This window comes from Schistocerca cancellata, chromosome 11, assembly GCF_023864275.1.
Source record: "Schistocerca cancellata isolate TAMUIC-IGC-003103 chromosome 11, iqSchCanc2.1, whole genome shotgun sequence".
Classification (NCBI taxonomy): domain Eukaryota; kingdom Metazoa; phylum Arthropoda; class Insecta; order Orthoptera; family Acrididae; genus Schistocerca; species Schistocerca cancellata.
The window spans coordinates 61,310,116-61,331,716 of record NC_064636.1 but is presented as its reverse complement, the minus strand read 5'-3'; the positions used below and the strand labels follow the sequence as shown (position 1 = coordinate 61,331,716).

Below are 21,601 nucleotides of genomic sequence, written 5' to 3'. Positions count from 1 at the left end.
GTGATCTTTATATCCACAGTACATTTCGAAGCTTCATGCAGCACAGGTTGTTGTTGTCATGGTCTTCAGTCCTGAGACTGGTTTGATGCTGCTCTCCATGTTACTCTATCCTGTGCAAGCTTCTTCATCTCCCAGTACCTCCTGCAACCTACATCCTTCTGAATCTGCTTGGTGTATTCATCTCTTGGTCTCCCTCTACGATTTTTACCCTCCACGCTGCCCTCCAATACTAAATTGGTGATCCCTTGATGCCTCAGAACATGCCCTACCAACCGATCCCTTCTTCTAGTCAAGTTGTGCCACAAACTTCTCTTCTCCCCAATCCTATTCAATACCTCCTCATTAGTTGTGTGATCTACCCATCTAATCTTCTATTCTCTTCTTGTCTAAACTATTTATCGTCCATGTTTCACTCCATACATGGCTACACTCCATACAAATACTATCAGAAACGACTTCCTGACATTTAAATCTATACTAGATGTTAACAAATTTCTCTTCTTCAGAAACGCTTTCCTTGCCATTGCCAGTCTACATTTATTTCCTCTCTGCTTCGACCATCATCAGTTGTTTTGCTCCTCAAATAGCAAAACTCATTTACTACTATAGGTGTCTCATTTCCTAATCTAATTCCCTCAGCATCACCCGACTTAATTCGACTACATTCCATTATCGTTGTTTTGCTTTTGTTGATGTTCATCTTATATCCTCCCTTCAAGACACTATCCATTCCGTGCAACTGCTCTTCCAAGTCCTTTGCTGTCTCTGACAGAATTACAATGTCATTGGCAGACCTCAAAGTTTTTATTTTTTATCCATGGATTTTAATTCCGTACAGGTAGAGAACGGAATTACACTCGTCTTGACTGACAATCATGGAAGACATGCTGAAATTTTATCATGAACCAACAGAAATTTGGCACATAGAGATAACATGAATCATTTCACACGACAAATGGTACATTCTAATAACCAATGAGAAGATAGTATCACGAAGAAGATTAAAGGAAGAACACAATGAGAATCATTTTGTGCGAAAAAAACAGAAACCTCTCAATGTGAAATTTTAAAGCAACAAGCATACTCAAAGCACAATGAGTAGTGCTAAACCATTTGCACATAGTGTTCAGGATAACACAATTAATTATCTAACACATACTAATATTGAAATAGGCAAGGCCTCTGTAAGCATCCAGGGTAATTGTTTGAAGCACAGTCAGAAGACGAGGAGGCGACAGACTGTTCGACGTCCACACCTCATCACAGAATTTGCTGGTCAGAGGCTTGCGTGCTCCACAAAGCAGGATAGGTTTCATTCAGTCTGTGGCAGATGTGAGGAGAGAGTACTGTTCTGGGGTAGACACTGGTGTTTCAGAGCACACAGTTCAGAGCAAGCCATTGAACGTGAGGTCCACCAGAAGACGAGTGTGATGCTGACTCCACAAAATCTTCAGTTACAACTGCAGCGGGCGCTGGATCACGGCGGCTGCACTACATGTCGACATACATGTGTCGTCTGGTCGAATGTAGGAAATCTTTGGGCACCATTTTTGGGGCTACAAGCCACCGACCCGTTCTTTCTGGGAATTCCACGGCCGTTGCATACATCTACACAGGAAATGTCGAACCCATGCCACACAGAATCGTAATTGCAACTGCTGTACTGCAAAGACTGACCAACAAGCAAGTATGCAGGTTTTCAAATCTATTTGCTAGTATATATATATATATATATATATATATATATATATATATATATATATATATATATATATATATATATATATATATGTGTGTGTGTGTGTGTGTGTGTGTGTGTGTGTGTGTGTGTGTGTGTGTGTGTGTGTAAGAGAGAGAGAGACAGAGAGAGAGAGAGAGAGAGAGAGAGAGAGAAAGGGAGACCGAGAGAGGCAAAGAGAGAGAGAATATAAATCAATGCAGATGAGTTACATGTTTAGCAGAGATGTGAGTGGTATGGGGAGGAGTACAAAATCATTATACAGAAAGAAACTGGGAGGAGATAGTGAATGGAAACTTCATAGATGAAAGTCAAAAGTGTGAAAAATGCTATTTAATTGCAATAAGATTAAGTTTGAGGAACTAATAATAGTTGATTATAATAGCTACTGTGGAAGATGACCATGCAGTGAAACTTATTATGTGGATTATGAATTATGGGATTCCAAGTAAACAAGAAACTAAAACTGCTGCTGTAACAGAAGCTAAGCCCTTGCCAAACAGTTCAGCTACAGTTATGAGCATGTCTGACTAACAGACATACAAAGATATTTTTTATCTCACGAATAAATCAAAGCTAGCAGTCAATTTGTGGAATTTGGCAATGTCTGTTTTTATTTCACCTGTAAAAAGGTGGTAAATATGATGTACAACAGTATAATGGATAACATCTCCACAATAAAAGCCAACTGACAGTAACAATTCTATTATCAATAAAAACCCCAATTCTATAGAGACTGCCACAGTGTGCCACGTTGTGCACAAGTGATGGAGAACGAATCTCGAAACATTACGAGGGCAACAGGTTTCAAGGATGAAAATGATGTGCTAGGAATATACACATGAAATCAGTTTGTATATTAACAGGAAAGAAGATTTGTGGAAAACCATACAAATTTTAATAATATATGTCAAAACGCCCCCCCCCCCCATGAACCATGGACCTTACTGTTGGTGGGGAGGCTTGTGTGCCTCAGCGATACAGATAGCCGTACCGTAGGTACAACCACAACGGAGGGGTATCTGTTGAGAGGCCAGACAAACGTGTGGTTCCTGAAGAGGGGCAGCAGCCTTTTCAGTAGTTGCAAGGGCAACAGTCTGGATGATTGACTGATCTGGCCTTGTAACAATAACCAAAACGGCCTTGCTGTGCTGGTACTGCGAACGGCTGAAAGCAAGGGGAAACTACGGCCGTAATTTTTCCCGAGGGCATGCAGCTTTACTGTATGATTAAATGATGATGGCGTCCTCTTGGGTAAAATATTCCGGAGGTAAAATAGTCCCCCATTCGGATCTCCGGGCGGGGACTACTCAAGAGGATGTCGTTATCAGGAGAAAGAAAACTGGCGTTCTACGAATCGGAGCGTGGAATGTCAGATCCCTTAATCGGGCAGGTAGGTTAGAAAATTTAAAAAGGGAAATGGATAGGTTAAAGTTAGATATAGTGGGAATTAGTGAAGTTCGGTGGCAGGAGGAACAAGACTTCTGGTCAAGTGACTACAGGGTTATAAACACAAAGTCAAATAGGGGTAATGCAGGAGTAGGTTTAATAATGAATAGGAAAATAGGAATGCGGGTAAGCTACTACAAACAGCATAGTGAACGCATTATTGTGGCCAAGATAGACATGAAGCCCACACCTACTACAGTAGTACAAGTTTATATGCCAACTAGCTCTGCAGATGACGAAGAAGTTGAAGAAATGTATGATGAAGTAAAAGAAATTATTCAGATAGTGGGTGACTGGAATTCGAGTGTAGGAAAAGGGAGAGAAGGAAGCGTAGTAGGTGAATATGGATTGGGGCTAAGAAATGAAAGAGGAAGCCGCCTGGTAGAATTTTGCACAGAGCACAACTTAATCATAGCTAACACTTGGTTTAAGAATCATGATAGAAGGTTGTATACATGGAAGAACCCTGGAGATACTAAAAGGTATCAGATAGATTATATAATGGTAAGACAGAGATTTAGGAACCAGGTTTTAAATTGTAAGACATTTCCAGGGGCAGATGTGGACTCTGACCACAATTTATTGGTTATGACCTGTAGATTAAAACTGAAGAAACTGCAAAAAGGTGGGAATTTAAGGAGATGGGACCTGGATAAACTGAAAGAACCAGAGGTTGTAGAGAGTTTCAGAGAGAGCATAAGGGAACAATTGACAGGAATGGGGGAAAGAAATACAGTAGAAGAAGAATGGGTAGCTTTGAGGGATGAAGTAGTGAAGGCAGCAGAGGATCAAGTAGGTAAAAAGAAGAGGGCTAGTAGAAATCCTTGGGTAACAGAAGAAATCTTGAATTTAATTGATGAAAGGAGAAAATATAAAACTGCAGTAAATGAAGCAGGCAAAAAGGAATACAAACGTCTCAAAAATGAGATCGACAGGAAGTGCAAAATGGCTAAGCAGGCATGGCTAGAGGACAAATGTAAGGATGTGGAGGCTTATCTCACTAGGGGTAAGATAGATACTGCCTACAGGAAAATTAAAGAGACCTTTGGAGATAAGAGAACCACTTGTATGAACATCAAGAGCTCAGATGGAAACCCAATTTTAAGCAAAGAAGGGAAAGCAGAAAGGTGGAAGGAGTATATAGAGGGTCTATACAAGGGCGATGCACTTGAGGACAATATTATGGAAATGGAAGAGGATGTAGATGAAGATGAAATGGGAGATACGATACTGCGTGAAGAGTTTGACAGAGCACTGAAAGACCTGAGTCGAAACAAGGCCCCCGGAGTAGACAACATTCCATTGGAACTACTGACGGCCTTGGGAGAGCCAGTCCTGACAAAACTCTACCATCTGGTGAGCAAGATGTATGAAACAGGCGAAATACCCTCAGACTTCAAGAAGAATATAATAATTCCAATCCCAAAGAAAGCAGGTGTGGACAGATGTGAAAATTACCGAACAATCAGTTTAATAAGTCACAGCTGCAAAATACTAACACAAATTCTTTACAGACGAATGGAAAAACTAGTAGAAGCCGACCTCGGGGAAGACCAGTTTGGATTCCGTAGAAATACTGGAACACGTGAGGCAATACTGACCTTACGACTTATCTTAGAAGAAAGATTAAGGAAAGGCAAACCTACGTTCCTAGCATTTGTAGACTTAGAGAAAGCTTTTGACAATGTTGACTGGAATACTCTCTTTCAAATTCTAAAGGTGGCAGGGGTAAAATACAGGGAGCGAAAGGCTATTTACAATTTGTATAGAAACCAGATGGCAGTTATAAGAGTCGAGGGGCATGAAAGAGAAGCAGTGATTGGGAAGGGAGTAAGACAGGGTTGTAGCCTCTCCCCGATGCTATTCAATTTGTATATTGAGCAAGCAGTAAAGGAAACAAAAGAAAAATTTGGAGTAGGTATTAAAATCCATGGAGAAGAAATAAAAACGTTGAGGTCCGCCGATGACATTGTAATTCTGTCAGAGACAGCAAAGGACCTGGAAGAGCAGTTGAACGGAATGGATAGTGTCTTGAAGGGAGGATATAAGATGAACATCAACAAAAGCAAAACGAGGCTAATGGAATGTAGTCGAATTAAGTCGGGTGATGTTGAGGGTATTAGATTAGGAAATGAGACACTTAAAGTAGTAAAGGAGTTTTGCTATTTGGGGAGCAAAATAACTGATGATGGTCGAAGTAGAGAGGATATAAAATGTAGACTGGCAATGGCAAGGAAAGCGTTTCTGAAGAAGAGAAATTTGTTAACATCGAGTATAGATTTAAGTGTCAGGAAGTCATTTCTGAAAGTATTTGTATGGAGTGTAGCCATGTATGGAAGTGAAACGTGGACGGTAAATAGTTTGGACAAGAAGAGAATAGAAGCTTTTGAAATGTGGTGCTACAGAAGAATGCTGAAGATTAAATGGGTAGATCACATAACTAATGAGGAAGTATTGAATAGGATTGGGGAGAAGAGAAGTTTGTGGCACAACTTGACCAGAAGAAGGGATCGGTTGGTAGAACATGTTCTGAGGCATCAAGGGATCACCAATTTAGTATTGGAGGGCAGCGCGGAGGGTAAAAATCGTAGGGGGAGACCAAGAGATGAATACACTAAGCAGATTCAGAAAGATGTAGGTTGCAGTAGGTACTGGGAGATGAAGAAGCTTGCACAGGATAGAGTAGCATGGAGAGCTGCATCAAACCAGTCTCAGGACTGAAGACCACAACAACAACAACATGTCAAAACGATAGAAGTGGAAATGAATCATGTAAAATTACAGGTCACGGAATTAAGTGTGCCTATTAATAGCCCAAAAGTAAACTGGTTTTTTGTAACCTGGAGTTTCAGCTATTTTGGAGCATAATTTAACCAATGTTTGTAGCGATAAAGCATCATCAGTCCTTCCACTGCCCACAACGTTCACTTACAAAACACAGGCAATACTGTGTTGATTAATATGTGTGGCAATGTCCCCAATACAAGAATGCTAATGTGTGCACAACAACCACATTTATATATGCAAATATCTATTTACAGCACTGGACAGGCGACACGTGTCGTTCAACGAAGGCTAATTAAATTACCAACTGTACAGGATGTGATTGCATTACGTGGACACCACTTATTAACAAGGAATACTATAAGGAACGCCAAGCTGACCACGCAAATAAAAGCCAGCAGGCAGGACACAATAAATGAAATAATCGCTATTAGAGACCAGCTGTAGAGAATCGTCGTGAGTCCACATCTCCAGCGCCCAAAATGACATTTAACGTGAACAGTGCTGTATGGAACTGGATAAGGGGAAAAGTAACTTTGACCACCAGAGCAATTGATATGCACATTGAATGTAAATACATCCTTCATCCAAACTGGATCAATCATCCTTACACTAAATCATGATGTTAAGGTCAAAAACATTCATAATACAGGAGTGAGGACAGCAGTTTGTTAAGTGCCCACACTCTACAGCAAATCGCGATTCTAGTGTTGGTGTAGCCCAACTTTCATCACCGGTTCACTACATTGCAGGTTCACCATATCTGACTCGTTTATGCTGTCGTATTTCATTTCAGTGCATCTTCATGTATTTAATCGTGAATGACCCATTCATTTCTTTCCAGCATACTTAATTCATATCACTTACATTACTGTTTATGTAAGGGACATTTCCTTAAACCTTGCCAATAGGGATACATTGTCGGTTCTGGATGAGATTTCGACCTTACCTTAAGCTTACTGATAATGACATCTGGTGCCTGGTTACACACTTGAGTTCCTAGCATCCCCAATTCCCTCCCACCCCTCTCCCTGGGAAAGCACTGGGAATTGTTCAAGGTCACCCAAGGGAATCACCTCCCTTCTGGGCCAATAAGGATCACGCACCCCCTCCACACCTTCATCTTTTATGTCTGAGACACTTGTGTGGGAGAGGTTACTCTGCAGCTGGACGGCATAGGGGGAGGATGTGTCTATTTGTTAATAACAAACTATGTCACTCTAGGTCTATTTGTTAATATCAACATTACATGACAACACACTGACAGATATGTAAGTAGTGTCATTTTTCGTCCGCAGCTCGTGGTCGTGCGGTAGCGTTCTCGCTTTCCACGCCCGGGTTCCCGGGTTCGATTCCCGGCGGGGTCAGGGATTTTCTCTGCCTCGTGATGACTGGGTGTTGTGTGCTGTCCTTAGGTTAGTTAGGTTTAAGTAGTTCTAAGTTCTAGGGGACTGATGACCATCGCTGTTAAGTCCCATAGTGCTCAGAGCCATTTTGTCATTTTTCTGTATTTTTTCATAGTCTCTCCAATTTTACGTAATTTTCACCATTCTCCTATTTTATAACAGGAACATGAACAAACACAAGTGCATGCAAATCGAAGTGAATGCAAACCGAATGCGACTGAATTCAGTTTGCCCACGCACATATAACGTTAGCACCAGAGCGAAATGTCATTCGCTGTTGCACATTTGCTTGCGCACATGGCAGTATAAAGGGGACATATTGTTAATAATGTGAATAGAACTGCAGGTTTATTTAAAAACAGAGTAAACTGTAAAACACCCACAGGTTTAAAATATGCGAGAGGCATAATGTCGCAGTTCAAAAGTATGTTTTCACTGAGTGATTTCGCGCTTTCCAGAACAGTTTCTTTAGGGAATACATAGTTAATTTGTGCTCTCATATTAAAAGGGCAGGGGGATGACTTTGATTATGTGAATTGTAAAGTGGACTAGAAATCAAATTTCAATTTTACTAAATAATTAACAACTTCTCTTAATGGATTTTACATGGCCATTGTGCTTAATATGAGCCCAAGGCAGGACTAGATCGGATAAGATATATACGTATACTGAGGAGCCAAAACACGACCTCTGTCCACCATTAGACTCTATGCCGCCTGGCTGTGTTGTGGGCGCATGACATGGTAGCGAAAGTATAAATAAGCAGAGCAGAGATGAGTGGGTAATCATTGTAGTGATGGTACGACCCAGAAATGGAGAGGGCCACTGATCTAAATGGCAAATGGCAGATGGTAATAGTCTGGCACATTGAAGGGGCAGTTCAGAAACGTTGGGGCTCATTAGCTGTTTGCGTGATTCTATCCTGAGCATCTATGGAAAGAATCTGAAGGATAGCGAAACCATGAATGGATAAAAAGTTGTTTGATGTCCCGGTCCCATCATAGAATATGGAGGTTGGAGGCTTATCCAATCTGACAAGTATGATCTCTGGCAGATCTGTTGAGTAGAGTACAATTTTGGGACAGGCACAAGTGTTTTGGAGCACACTGTTCAGTGAACATAGTTGAACAAGGGATTCAGTGTCAAAACTGACCAACTGAAGCCTTCAGCTAAAATTACATTGTGCACAGGTTTATAGAGGTCAGACAATAGATCAGTGTAAATATATCGCATGGGCGAATGGATCCCACTCCTAGTTACCACTTCATTGATGGTTGTGTCTGGATAAGCTGTTAGCCAGCAGACAGCTTCTGTAAACATGCATTGTACATGGATACAGTCATTGGGAGCAGTATGCAATGGGGGACATTTACCTGAGCTACTTATGGGACCTGTGGTGAACTTGGGTTGATATCCCAGGCACAGAACACATGTGATACACCAGCTCCATGCCCACAAACCACCGGCCTGTTACTTATGAGTGTTTTGTGACCTGTGAGTTGACAACCCTATACCTCCAGAAACCTACCATAGACATACTGAATCCATGCCATGCAGAATATTTGTTACATTTTATTCAGGAGATGAACCAACAAGCTGTTATGCAGATGGTCATAATGTTTTCGCTACTCTGTGTGTGTGTGTTGTGTGTATGTATGCAACATAGAGAAAGAACGAGAGAGAGAAAGAGAGGGGGGGAGAGGGAGAGAGAGAGAGAGAGAGAGAGAGAGAGGGAGAGGGAGAGAGAGAGAGAGAGAGAGAGAGAGAGAGAGAGTGAAAGTGTGTGTGGGAGTGAGAGTGAGAAGAGAGTGTGTGTGATAGTGTGTATTTCTTGTCTACAACAGAAAAGTGGCCAGGTACCTTCTCAGATCACTCTGCTTCACTAACGCTATTTGAGACAAGCTTTTGCATAAATATGAGCAACTTCTGACACAGCAACCACATTTCTAAATTTGGATACGTTGGTAGTCTAGACTATGAAAAACACAAAATCAGATGAACAGTGATGCAATACACAAATGAGTACCACAGCATGCCACAAAAAAAATGTTTTATCAGTCTCTGTGGCCATGATGTTTCCATCATGACAACAATATGTCAGGAATATGCAAATCAGTTTTCTGATCAACAAGAAGCAAGATCTGTGAAAAACCAAAGACATTTTAATAACATTTGTCCAAAAGAAAAGATCTAAAATGGATTGCAAAACATTTCACCCCATATTTTACGCATGATTGTTAGAGGCCTAAACATGAACCAGTTTAACATGACTGTGAGCCATGGTTTCAGTTACCTTGGAGCATAAACCTAAGGCAATGCTTGCGACAACGAAAGACCATGATACAAGAAATTTTGATGAGGTAAAAACGGTAGTCTTCATCGATGCATATGTCATGAGTAAAATAAATTATTTTTAACAGCAGTCATTCCACAATCAACCTCATTTTCTAATTGAACACAGGTTAGTGTGATGTGGCAACACATTCCGGTCTGCCTTTAGTACCACAACGCTACAGCACACAGAAATACTGCTGGTACTTGAGGCAGATATTGGAGCTCAAGAAATGACGCTGGACGTCACAGAAGACAAGAAAATACTTCACAACAACGACAATTCTATAGCCAAATGTCTCTTCATGACATTGTAGCCCCATATTAAAGACTTCCTGATCAACATAATTATTGATACGATCTCTGTCAGAGAAATTGCACAGCATTTTATGAAGTCCACATCTGCAATACAGGCAATGATGTTTAATAGACTAAACGCTGTACAGAGCTGAATGACGAAAAAATAACTGAGCAAGTGATATGCATGCGGAGTTGAGACACAATCTTGAACCAAATTGGAGCAGTCAATCTTAACTTACATAATGAACAAGAAAGTGGAAGACACTCGTGCTTCAGGAATGAAGGATCCTTGTTGTTATCTGTCAATGTGAATGATTTAAAGAAATGGGAATGTAAGTATTGGCACTAAATAGGAAATCAGGACTGTAGTGCTCGTCTGGCACCATTTTTCATTTGTTACCACAGTTTCTTTACATTGCTGGTTCAGTTTATCTGACCAGTTTGGACTGATATCATTTCATTGTATTCAATTAATTTCACTTTTTGTTTATGTAAGATACGTTTTCTTATGTTGAAAACATCATAATTGAAAGATATTTTGGCATTAGGCTCTTGGTGCTGCCAGATATGATATAATGAAACTTTCTCTAATTTCTTACACCAGTAGAGAGAGAGAAAGAAATGTTACAGTAAAAAATTAAAAGAGAAATTTCATCCAAACTCACAAGATTAAAAACTGTGAAGTGCAATTTTTTTAGTTACTGCCTTACAGTTCTTCTAACTAAATCGTAAATTTCATGCACTTTTCATAAACTGCACATACAGTACTTCAAATATGGCGGAGTATTATATATAAGCTGATAGTTGGTAAAACTGCAGTATTTGGACTAAGCTGTTATTGTCAGTAATGTTCAGTAATGTTGATATGTGTGTAGTTTATGAGAAAAATGATGATAAAATTGAGATATTGAAACGTGTTGGAACACAGGCCTTGAGAATGTATTCATATTCATACATGTGATTATTCGACAGCCAGGCCACAAATGTTTCACCATACCGAGTGCTGTCAGTGGGACGAATGCCTCTCACCAGGCAGTGTGGCACGCCTTGTCATGCCACAGCCCCTCAGAGACTCACACCTCCTCTTTACAGGCAATTAGACGCACTGAAATACATATACCAATGTCCCAGAATGCGAAACGTAGACTAAATATGCATCCTTCAAGAGCACGAGCTGAGCATGCGGTCCTTGCAATGGAAATGATGATGACGCAATGAGCTGCTAATTTAAGTTCTGGGCAAAGAAAATTCACAATGGTAGTGAGAGAACATGCAGGACATAGTGTGTACCATTGTCACTGATCCCAACCAGTTTGGGGCTGATTATAATTAGAACAGCACTGGTGGTAGACACAGCCATAGATTTCTGTACGTGAATCACCTTTGCTGCTCCATATGAGAGTGTCCGATCCCAAAGTTCACTGTTTGACCCACATTTGTAGGCTCAGCACACGTGGCATCGACATCTGTCACTTCTTTGTTAGCATTCCATGTCAGACAGCGCCTACATGTAAACTGCTGTACATTCCAGAACAGCCAAAGGTGCATCACCTCCACAGAGGCGGGGACTGTGGGTGTTAAAAGTGCTTCCAGGCATTGCCACTGTACGGTTCTTCAAAATTGACACTGTCTATCTCGCCATTTGATAAGAAAGAGCAAGAAGGGTTTCACATAATTCTCACAATACTAATATCCCTTATGAGTACGTGAACTGTATGAACTGATAATCAATTTCTTTGTTCTAACGCATTTCCAGGTGAATTAATCACATCGTCATCTGTATTTAGATGTGAAATTTATAGTAAAAGAAACTGAGTCTTTGGTTGACAGATGTTGGGTTTATCAACTGTAACATCCCTCACCCCCCCCCCCCCTCACCCCCTGGCAGAATGAGCAAACGACTTTGTTCTTAATTGCCTTTGATTCACAAATAATTTGCTGCACTTTACTTCTCACTACATGTAACACATTACTCGTGATATCAGAATGTTGATATTGTCTATCAGACCCATTGCAGTGAGGTATACAGTGATTTCAGGGTGATAAGGCTGGGTTATGGAGATCCATGAAATGTTGAGTTACTCTCACAGTTCACATGTTTTGCTGTTGCGATGGTGTACACAGCAACCAGAGGAACCTACTTAAAGTGTGTGCGTGTGTGTGGAGGAAGGAGGGGGGGGGGGGGGAGAGTGGGGCACATGTGCACTTTCCAGTTCCTACCCTGGTGTGAACTTGTCTGTGCTATTTTGCATGTATGACTGTCAAGGTGTGCATGAATCTTCCTTTCGTGACTGCTTTTTGGAGTTGAACATGTGCTAATTTGCATGTAGCAGGACATATATACTGTGTTTTTATGGGTGAACTGAGAGTTGACATACGGTCATTTTTATATATTAAATATTTTGGACTGGTTATTTAGAACAAAATTAATTTTCTTTAACTAGTGATGATGTATTGCTGCATTGTGAGGAAATTATCTGTAAGTACCTAAAGGCAAGACTAGTTTCGTGTACTTTCTTTTTTAGTGTCAGAATGGATTTCTGGACACACAGGGCTGGTGCTGGGTGTTTTTTGTGTACATTTCAGGAGTTAACAATAAAATCCTGAAACCAAATGAAATAACAGTTTGGAATTAATTATGAAAAAATGTGATAGCCGATTTAGTTGTGAGCAGAAATGTAGGAATTTTTAATGGAAAGTGGATGAGGTCTGCTTTATATACTGATTTTTGAATGCTCTATACTACAGAAGGAAGATTTGTAGATGTATAGTTTATTACTAGGGTCTCTGACAGCTCACAGTTTGACATCTCTAACTTTTTTTCATTTTGTTTGTGTGTGTACGTGTGTGGGTGGGTGGGTGGGTGTGTAATATTAAAGCGTAATGATCTCCATGACCTGTGCAGGATTCTTTCTCGAGAGGAGAAAGGCAGGAGGCTCATCGAGGCAGCTCAGGAGGGGAAAATGAAGGGGCTGAGGGCACTGCTAGCAGTGGGGGCAGACGTGGGAGCGATGGACGGGGACAGGAGGACCGCCCTGCACTGGGCAGCGTGGGAGGGACACCTGGAAGCTGCGAGGTGTCTGCTGGAGGGTGGAGCAGAGGTGGCTGCCCGGAACGTCAGGCAGAACACACCTCTGCACTCAGCTGCAACTGCTGGCCATACTACTGTGGTGCGACTGCTTATGAGGTCCTCTGCTGACGCCAACGCCAAGAACCTATGGGGGTGGACGCCGCTGCACTGGGCGGCATATAAAGGCCACTTACAGGTGGCAACTGTACTGCTAGAGTTTGGAGCCAACACAGAGGCTAGGGACGATGAGGGGAATACTCCCCGTCAGCATGCCAGGAAGAACAACCATCAGCGACTGGTACAGTTGCTAACATGAAGCTTTCAGTTCTACAGCCCTAGAGAGAGAGACAACTTAAAATAAGCAATACAAAAATATTAATTCTATTGTGATTCATTTGCACCTATCATTTCATAGCATATATAACTGCTCTAGTAACACAAGAGAGATGACAGGCGATTACTGCAAACTAATGTAAGTAACCTTTCTAGTGGAAACAGTCTGCAAAATATTTCTTGAGCTAGCTCTACAAAACCCAATAGGAATTGAAAAATACGCCATTCATTACCAATAGACGCCAGTTCCCTCTGTGAAACTCAAGGTTCTGTTGGTGCTTATGATGTTCAAATAACTTACACGAATGCAGTTATGTGATGTATTCATGAGGCACTGATATTTTGACAGAAGAACACAGTCATTCTTTTTTCAGTGGCCAATGGTAACATGGTGACTGTCAAAGATGTCACCTGGTTGAATCCCTGTAAATTGTTTGAAACAACGTCCGATATTATCTGATTAATAAAGTCTGCATCAACGCCGGAACTGATGGGGAAATGTTACAAACTTAAGCAAACATATCACAAAATTAAATACATCACAAGAGACATGAATGCTACTCCACTCAAAAAGAAAAAACCCCATAGCGCTTGTAATGTTTCATGGAATTGCTATGCAGAGAAAGGGAATAGATAATAAAACAATTTCAGCAGTCTTAGTTGCCAAGCAGGATTTCTCCTTACTACCAATTATTAACTACAACCTGTCTTACAGTTGCTGATATAATGGCAACGTACCATAAACCTGTTTAAAATTCAAAATTTAGTTGCCAAAGTTCCATTTTGCTTGTTGCAAAACAATTGAAGAAGTGACCAGAAGCGGTAATATAATCAATTTAGATTAACGTAATATTTTTGTGTGTACCTTTTGTCAATAAAATACAACTGTGCAAAGAACTTAAGTTGTAACTGAGGCAGGGGATAGAGTTCTACTGTCAACACAACCTAGAAGAAACGTATGTCAAACCTCGCAAACGAAATGTGACACACATAGGATCGTACAGGTGAAGCAGTGATGAAAGCGTGCAAATGGCGGATATCTGTCCGATCGTGTATAAATAACCGGGCTACAAGCGCAAACCTTGTACTCTTCATAGCTTTGTGTTCGCCTCGACAAACGGATCACGTGCTCTCTGTTGGCAACATGCTAATAATATTCCTGCAGCGTCTTACATCTCGAAATTACACCATAGTCTGTTTCACATTCTTGGTATATATTACAACAATTCCGCAATTTTTTTCAAATGACAACGAACACAAAAGTTGTAATTTTTAATTCCTCTTATTAAACTTGACTTTCGTGAAGCGTATCTGGTACCCAGTCCGTTTCTGTGAACGTCAAATAGTAGGACTGCTACTACATAGTACGTAGGGCAGTATTTGCAAACGGATCTGGCAGTAGCAGTTCCGTCTTATCACGCAAACATTGCGATATCGATCCTGGAAATGTGCTTATAGCCACAACCAGCCTCTCGCTTAGTGGCGAGGGCTACGGCAAACAGTGGCCGGTGACAAGACACCCCCTAACTCTGTGCACAGCGGTCTGAATGTGTCTTAATAGTCTTTGAGAAGTTTGGTCGCCGTCCCTAAACGCCTAATGCTCTTTGGTGAAATGTGTTTGCAACAGCGCCCACTCGCACTTCTTTCCACAAACTTAATTCGACTACATTCCATTATCCACGTTTTGCTTGTCTTTTTGTTCACCTTATATCCTCCTTTCAAGACCATGTCCATTCCGTTCAGCTGCTCTTCTAGGTCCTTTGCTGTCTCTGAGAGAATAACAATATCATCGGCGAACCTCAAAGTTTTTATTTCTCCTCCGTGGATTTTAATTCCTACTCCAAATTTTTCTTTTGTTTCCTTTACTTCTTGCTCAATATACAGATTGAATAACATTGGGGAAGGCTACAACCCTGTCACACTCCCTTCCCAATCACTGCTTCCATTTCATGTCCCTTGACTCTTATAACTGCTATCTGATTTCTGTACAAATCGTAAATAGCCTTTTGCTCCAAGTATTTTACTGCTGCCACATTCAGAATTTCAGAGTATTCCAGTCAATAACTTCAGTATTGATTAAAATCGGTACCTAGTGGCAAGACTAAACCAAAATCAATTAAAATTACACTAAACAATGAAAAATTAAATAGTATGGATCCTCAAAAAAAAGAGAAATAAAAAAATGGTGGAAATTTACTTATTGCATTAGGTATGACCATTGTGTGAAGTATTGTTGAATATATTTTGATAAAGAAAGAAGGTTCTGGACTAAGAAAACATGAAGGAGAAGTTTCGTCATTACTATCGGCTGCATTACCATACCTAGCAACTATTAGTTCACTAACTGTGGTCCTGCAGCCATTGCAAATGTAGTAGCAAATAAAAAGAAAACTGACAAAGAATTTGAAGAACAAAACAGACATAACAGAGTAACTGAAAAGAAATCTGGTGCTGGAATGAGAAAAGAGAAAAAAATTGCAAAACTGTAATCGATTTCTGTCGAAACCCCATTAAGTCAATTTAATATAGAAAATCTTGCTAGGGAATTAAATATGAAATACTTTCGTGGTATATTCATCACTGAAGAATTATCTACTAATTCAAAATTGCTAAATGTGGAATAGTTAATTTAGATACATATGATCATTTGTTATTATAAACCAGAAATATGAATTTTGTTTTTCATTCATTTGGTGGTAATATAGTGAAAGAATTAGTAAATTATTTGGGAAGAAATGACTTATAACACTGAAAGAATACAGAATTTAAACGAATTTACTTGTAATCATTGATGTTTATTTGTTTTAAAACTGATATTTTAAATTTAATGAATGGACATTTTTCGAAATAAGCTACTGCAGCCTGAAGGTTGTACAAATATTGGAAAAATAAATCTAGGAATCATAAAAAATGAACTAGAAGGAAAAATTTATCCAGAAGTAGAAAGTTTAACTAAGCAATTTCATATCGAAATATGTACTATTTTTTAAGTAACTACAGGTTACAGTAATTTTAAAGGTAAAAGATTAGTAGATTCAAAAGATCCTCTTACTCGATATGTTGCAGTTACAAAATAATATTTTGAAAATGAGTTAACCAATCTTGTTACAAAACCTGAATACACAAATATTCTAACACAGCTGTGTAACTATCTCACCACAACACATTTTAATGAAAAGATTACTCAGCTTAATGAAACCAATATAACCAATTACTTTACAAAAAAGAAGTAGAGAGTCTTTTTTCTGATTACTTCACAAAGGCAGATTTATCAGCATAATTAGTCAGTTAAGTAATCCTCAGAAAAAATGCAATATACATTTGAATATGATGTAAAAATGAAGGTAATTATAATTTTGGGGGCTAATATAGATTGTGATTTGATACCTACTGATTTTGAAAACAATGGTGAAAAGATGTAATGTTGATGAACCGAAAACTTTATATCCAACTCAGTTCAATAATCCATTACTTGAAATGAAAATGAAAGATAAAATATTTATAACTCTCAATCAGCCTGTTAAACCTGTACCTGTTTCAGGTGAATTACTCAATTTTGGTGAACGTATATTACAATCAAATTATGATGAAAGAATGGAACATTAATTTAGAGCTTATTAAATTTTTATCCATATAAATGGAAAATCCATCATAAATGGACACTCAGTCCTTCAGGACTATCACATCTACTGTTTGAAGTGTAAAAAATTTACTGAAAGACAATTCTCACAGACTAACAACTGAAAATGAAACACAAGAATTTTCTTTGAACAGTTTGTAGAAGTAAAATGAGTAAATTGCTGTGAAGCAATTATTAACGAATTACAAAACTTATGAGACATGCTGTATCTCTTGGATCTGATGATTTATGGCAAGCCGATTTAGTCTAAATTGATTCTAGTAATTTAAAAGAAATTTAAAGAACAAACACACGAAAGTAAAGGGAGCTCAGGGTAGAGTGCATGGTAGGCAACATGTCATCCAGTGTCATGGATCCAGTTTGCAGATGATTACCATTACAACAGCACTGCTGTCAGATGCAGATACAGATGTCTCTACATGAACCACCTTGGCTACTCCATACCAAAGTCGCTTATTCTACAGTTGAGGGTTTGATACGAATTTTTAGGATGTGTTGAACCAGTAGGTGTCACTTAGTCTTCTACGTGTTTTAAATGTACTGTTGCCATTATTAGTATTCCATGTCAAACTGGAGCACACTCTGGAGGCAGGCAAAGCTCAATGAATTCCATCAGACCCACCCCTATAAATGTGCCACAGTAGTCAAAATCTTGACTTCTACACATTCATTTCAGATCAACATTACTATTTCACCAATCTGTAGGGAAAATTAGGAAGTGTTTCTTATAAGTTTTGAGAACACTAAGATCCATTTTGAGTATATGAACTCTATAAGCTTATAGTCGTTCCATTTGTTTCTACAGGTTCACTTTTCATTGTAACAGTGATATTAGCATCTCCAAGTACATGTAATATTCACAGCATCTCCCATGGAAGAGTAGGAAAAGGAATTTTTAATTAACAGCCTTTGGTTTATAAAGAATTTACTGCATTTTACTCCTAATCACATGTAACACATAATTAGTGACATTATAATGTAGGTATCATATGTTAAGCTCATTATAGCGAGGTTGTAAGATTGCAATGACAAGCCATCATTTCTCAGTATTTACTTCAACAGTGAGATGTTCCCAATATGTTCAGGAAGGCAAGGTTGGCTTACAGGAATATGTCTAGTAGTAATGTACACAAGATCATGAATTATTAGTTTACTCTGAGAGTGTACAGTTATAGCTGCTGCACTCATACACATAACAGCCACAAGAATGTAGTTACAAGTGTGTTTGTGAGGGAGGGGATGTCCATTTGGGGTTGGGGACCATGTCCATAATGAACCAAATGACCAAGGTAGTGTTTGATAAGTATGAAGACAAGCAGTAGAAACTCTCATGGAATGTGGTTGGCCATTATCTTACTGAATTATAACCAAAGACGCGTATGCAGACACTCTGGCCAGTGGTATGATACCAGAACGACTGTCGCCCACCATATGGCCTCCTAGCCGGAAGTGATGGTCTGATGTGCCATATTTTTCCTAACAGTACCCATTTTGTTTTCATACATTGCACCCTTACAGCACAGCAGTATGTCAACGATATTCTACGCCCTGTTTTGCTGCCCTTCATATCAAGTCGTCCTGGTTACACATCTCAGTAACATAATGCCCGCCTGCACACGACGAGAGTCTTTACTGCTTGTCTTCATGGTTTTCAATTCCTACTTTGGCCGGTAAGACCGCCAGATCCCTCCACCATTGAGAATGTTTGGAGCATTATGGGCAGAGGCCTCAAACGACTCGGAATATTGATGGTCTTATGCGCCATTTGGACTGAATTCTGCAATATATCGTTCTGGAGGAACTCAACAAGTCTGTCATTCAATGGCAAGCCAAATAAATGCTCGCATAAAGAGCAGACACGGACTGACACGTTACTGACTTGCTCAATTTGTGGAGCTTTGTCTCTTGTGAATATCAATCAGTTTTTTGAAATTGTAATAATTTATTTGTCTATACATGTACATCACAATTACCCATTTCTATCCCATTCGAATAATTCCTTCGTGGTGCGTCGTTTTTGTGTCTTAGAGTATATTTTGACTTAAATGATTTCGTGCAAACCAATAAATTTCTCTATATGGTGACATTTTGTAGCAAAATTTAGGAGTAAGTCGACTAATTTTATTTGGTGCCATGTGAAAATACTGTAGAGAGTTAGTATTATCACTATTAAAGGTATGTTTCAGTTGAGCCCATCAATTGTTTAATAATAGCATCCCGACATCAAAGCGACTCACTGGTTGGAATGAATTATGACAAAGTGTAACAGCCGAATTAGTTACAATATAGGAACGTATACTAGAAAGTGGATGAAGATGTTGATGAGACGACACCGATTTCAGAGTGTTCTGTACCACAGAATGGTGATTTGTAATTCATTGCTGGAAGATGCTTACTCAGAACTGCTCAGAATTCACTTGCACAATAGTTCTCTTCATCTGGTGTATATGTTCATTATAAACTGTAAGAACGTTGATGCTCTGTGTAGGATACTTTCCCAAGAGGAGAGAGGCAGGTGGCTGATCCAGGCAGCTGAGGAGGGAGCAGTGGAGAAGCTGCAGGCACTGCTCGCCGCGGGGGCAGATGTGGGGGCGAGGGATGGGGACAGGAACACTGCTCTGCACTGGGCGGTAGCCGAGGGACACGTGGGTGCAGCGAGATGTCTCGTAGAGGCTGGGGCGGACGTGGCCGCCACGAACAACGAGAAGAACACACCTCTGCACACGGCTGCATACAGAGGACGTGAGGCCATGGTGCAGCTGCTCGTGGCATTCTTTGCTGATCCCAATGCTAGGAATGGGGTCGGGTGGACGCCGCTGCACAGGGCCGCATTCTATGGCAAAGAAGAGGCGGCGGCTGCACTGCTGGAGGCAGGATCCGACCGGTGGGCCAGGGATGACAGTGGGGCCGTCCCCCGACATCTCGCCAGGCAGAACAAACACCAGCAGCTGGTAGAGTTGCTAACATCAAGCTTTCCGTCCTACTGACTTCTGGTGTATAAAAAACAAAGCTTAACTGTATGACTCTTCATTATTTTTTAAATAAAAATTACAAGAAAGCAAAGAAGTCTTCATTCAAACTTCTCTAGTAACACTTCCGTAAGTGTGACAATGGGAGACATCCATAACGTAATATAGCTTTTCTTTTGAGAAAACTCTCAAAAAAACTTTTTGGAGCAACTTTTACAAAACTCAGTAACAACTGAAAAGTATTCCCTTCGTTACCAATAGACACCAGGCCTCTGTTTGAGACTTTATACAGAGAACAATATACACTACGTGATCAAAAGTGTCTGGACACCTGCCCGAAAATGACTTACAAGTTCATGGTGCCCTCCATCAGTAATGCTGGAATTCAATATTGTGTTGGCCCACTCTTAGCCTTAATGACAACTACCGCTCAATCAGGTGCTGGAAGGTTTCTTGGGGAGTGGGAGCCAATTATTCACCGAGTGCTGCACTCAGAAGAAGCATCGACGTTGGTCGGTGAGGCCTGACACGAAGTTGGGGTTCCAAAACATCCCAAAGGTGTTCTATAGGATTCAGGCCAGTCAATTACAGGGATGTTATTGTCGTGTAACCACTCCACCATTGGCCATGCATTATGAACAGGTGCTCGATCGTGTCGAAAGGTGCAGTCGGTCGCCATCCCCGAATTGCTCTTCAACAATGGGAAGCAAGAAGGTGCTTAAAACATCAATGTAGGCCTGTGCTGTGATAGTGCCATGCAAAACAACAAGAGGTGCAAGCCCTCACCATGAAAAACACGACCACATCATAACACCATCGCCTCCGAATTGTTGGCACTACACATGCTGGTAGATGACGTTTACGAACCATTCGACATACCCACACAATGCATCGGATCGCCACATTGTGTACCGTGATTCGTCACTCCACACAACGTTTTTCCACTGTTCAATTGTCCAATGTTTAGGCTCCTTACACCAAGCGAGGCGTCGTTTGGCATTTACCGGTGTGATGTGTGGCTTGTGAGCAGCCGCTCCACCATGAAATCCAAGTTTTCTCACCTCCCTCCCTCCTGTCATAGTAGTTCCAATTCGGAATTCCTGTGTGATGGTCTGGGTAGATGCCACCGTATTACTCATTAGGACCCTCTTCAACTGTTGGCGGTCTCTGCGAGTCAACAGACGAGTTCGGGCTGTACACTTTTGTGCTGCACGTGTCCCTTCACGTTTCTACTTCGCTATCACATCGGAAACAGTGGACCTAGAGATATTTAGCAGTGACACAAGTGACACCCAATCACCCAACCACCTTCGAAGTCCGTGAGTTCCACAGACCGCCCCATTCTGCTGTCTCACGATGCCTAATGACTACTGAGGTCGCTGATATGGAGTACCTGGCAATAGGTGGCAGTGCAGTATACCTAATATGAAAAACTTATGTTTTTGGGGGTGTCCAGATACTTATGATCACACGTGTATTTCAACAACTTACAGATAACGTCTTCGATAAAAGCCATTACTACAACAGATGAACATCCATGCTTTTTCAAGGCACAAATATCTAAATATCACCAGTTGTTGA

The 21,601-nt window shown here is 40.4% G+C and overlaps 1 protein-coding gene across 3 annotated transcripts in view; it reads left to right on the top strand.

Moving 5' to 3' along the window:
• LOC126108516 (ankyrin-1-like) overlaps positions 1 to 20,108 on the top strand; it is a 43,196-nt gene extending 23,088 nt beyond the window's left edge. For 2 of the 3 annotated variants that reach the window (XM_049913787.1, XM_049913785.1), the window contains one exon: positions 19,540 to 20,108. In XM_049913787.1, the coding sequence (XP_049769744.1) occupies positions 19,540 to 20,038 (499 nt within the window). In that variant the 3' untranslated portion in view covers positions 20,039 to 20,108. Of the gene's footprint in view, positions 1 to 12,913; positions 14,708 to 19,539 lie in introns of those variants that run through there. The other variant, XM_049913786.1, reaches the window with a different exon arrangement.
• The last annotated feature ends 1,493 nt before the right edge of the window (positions 20,109 to 21,601 follow it).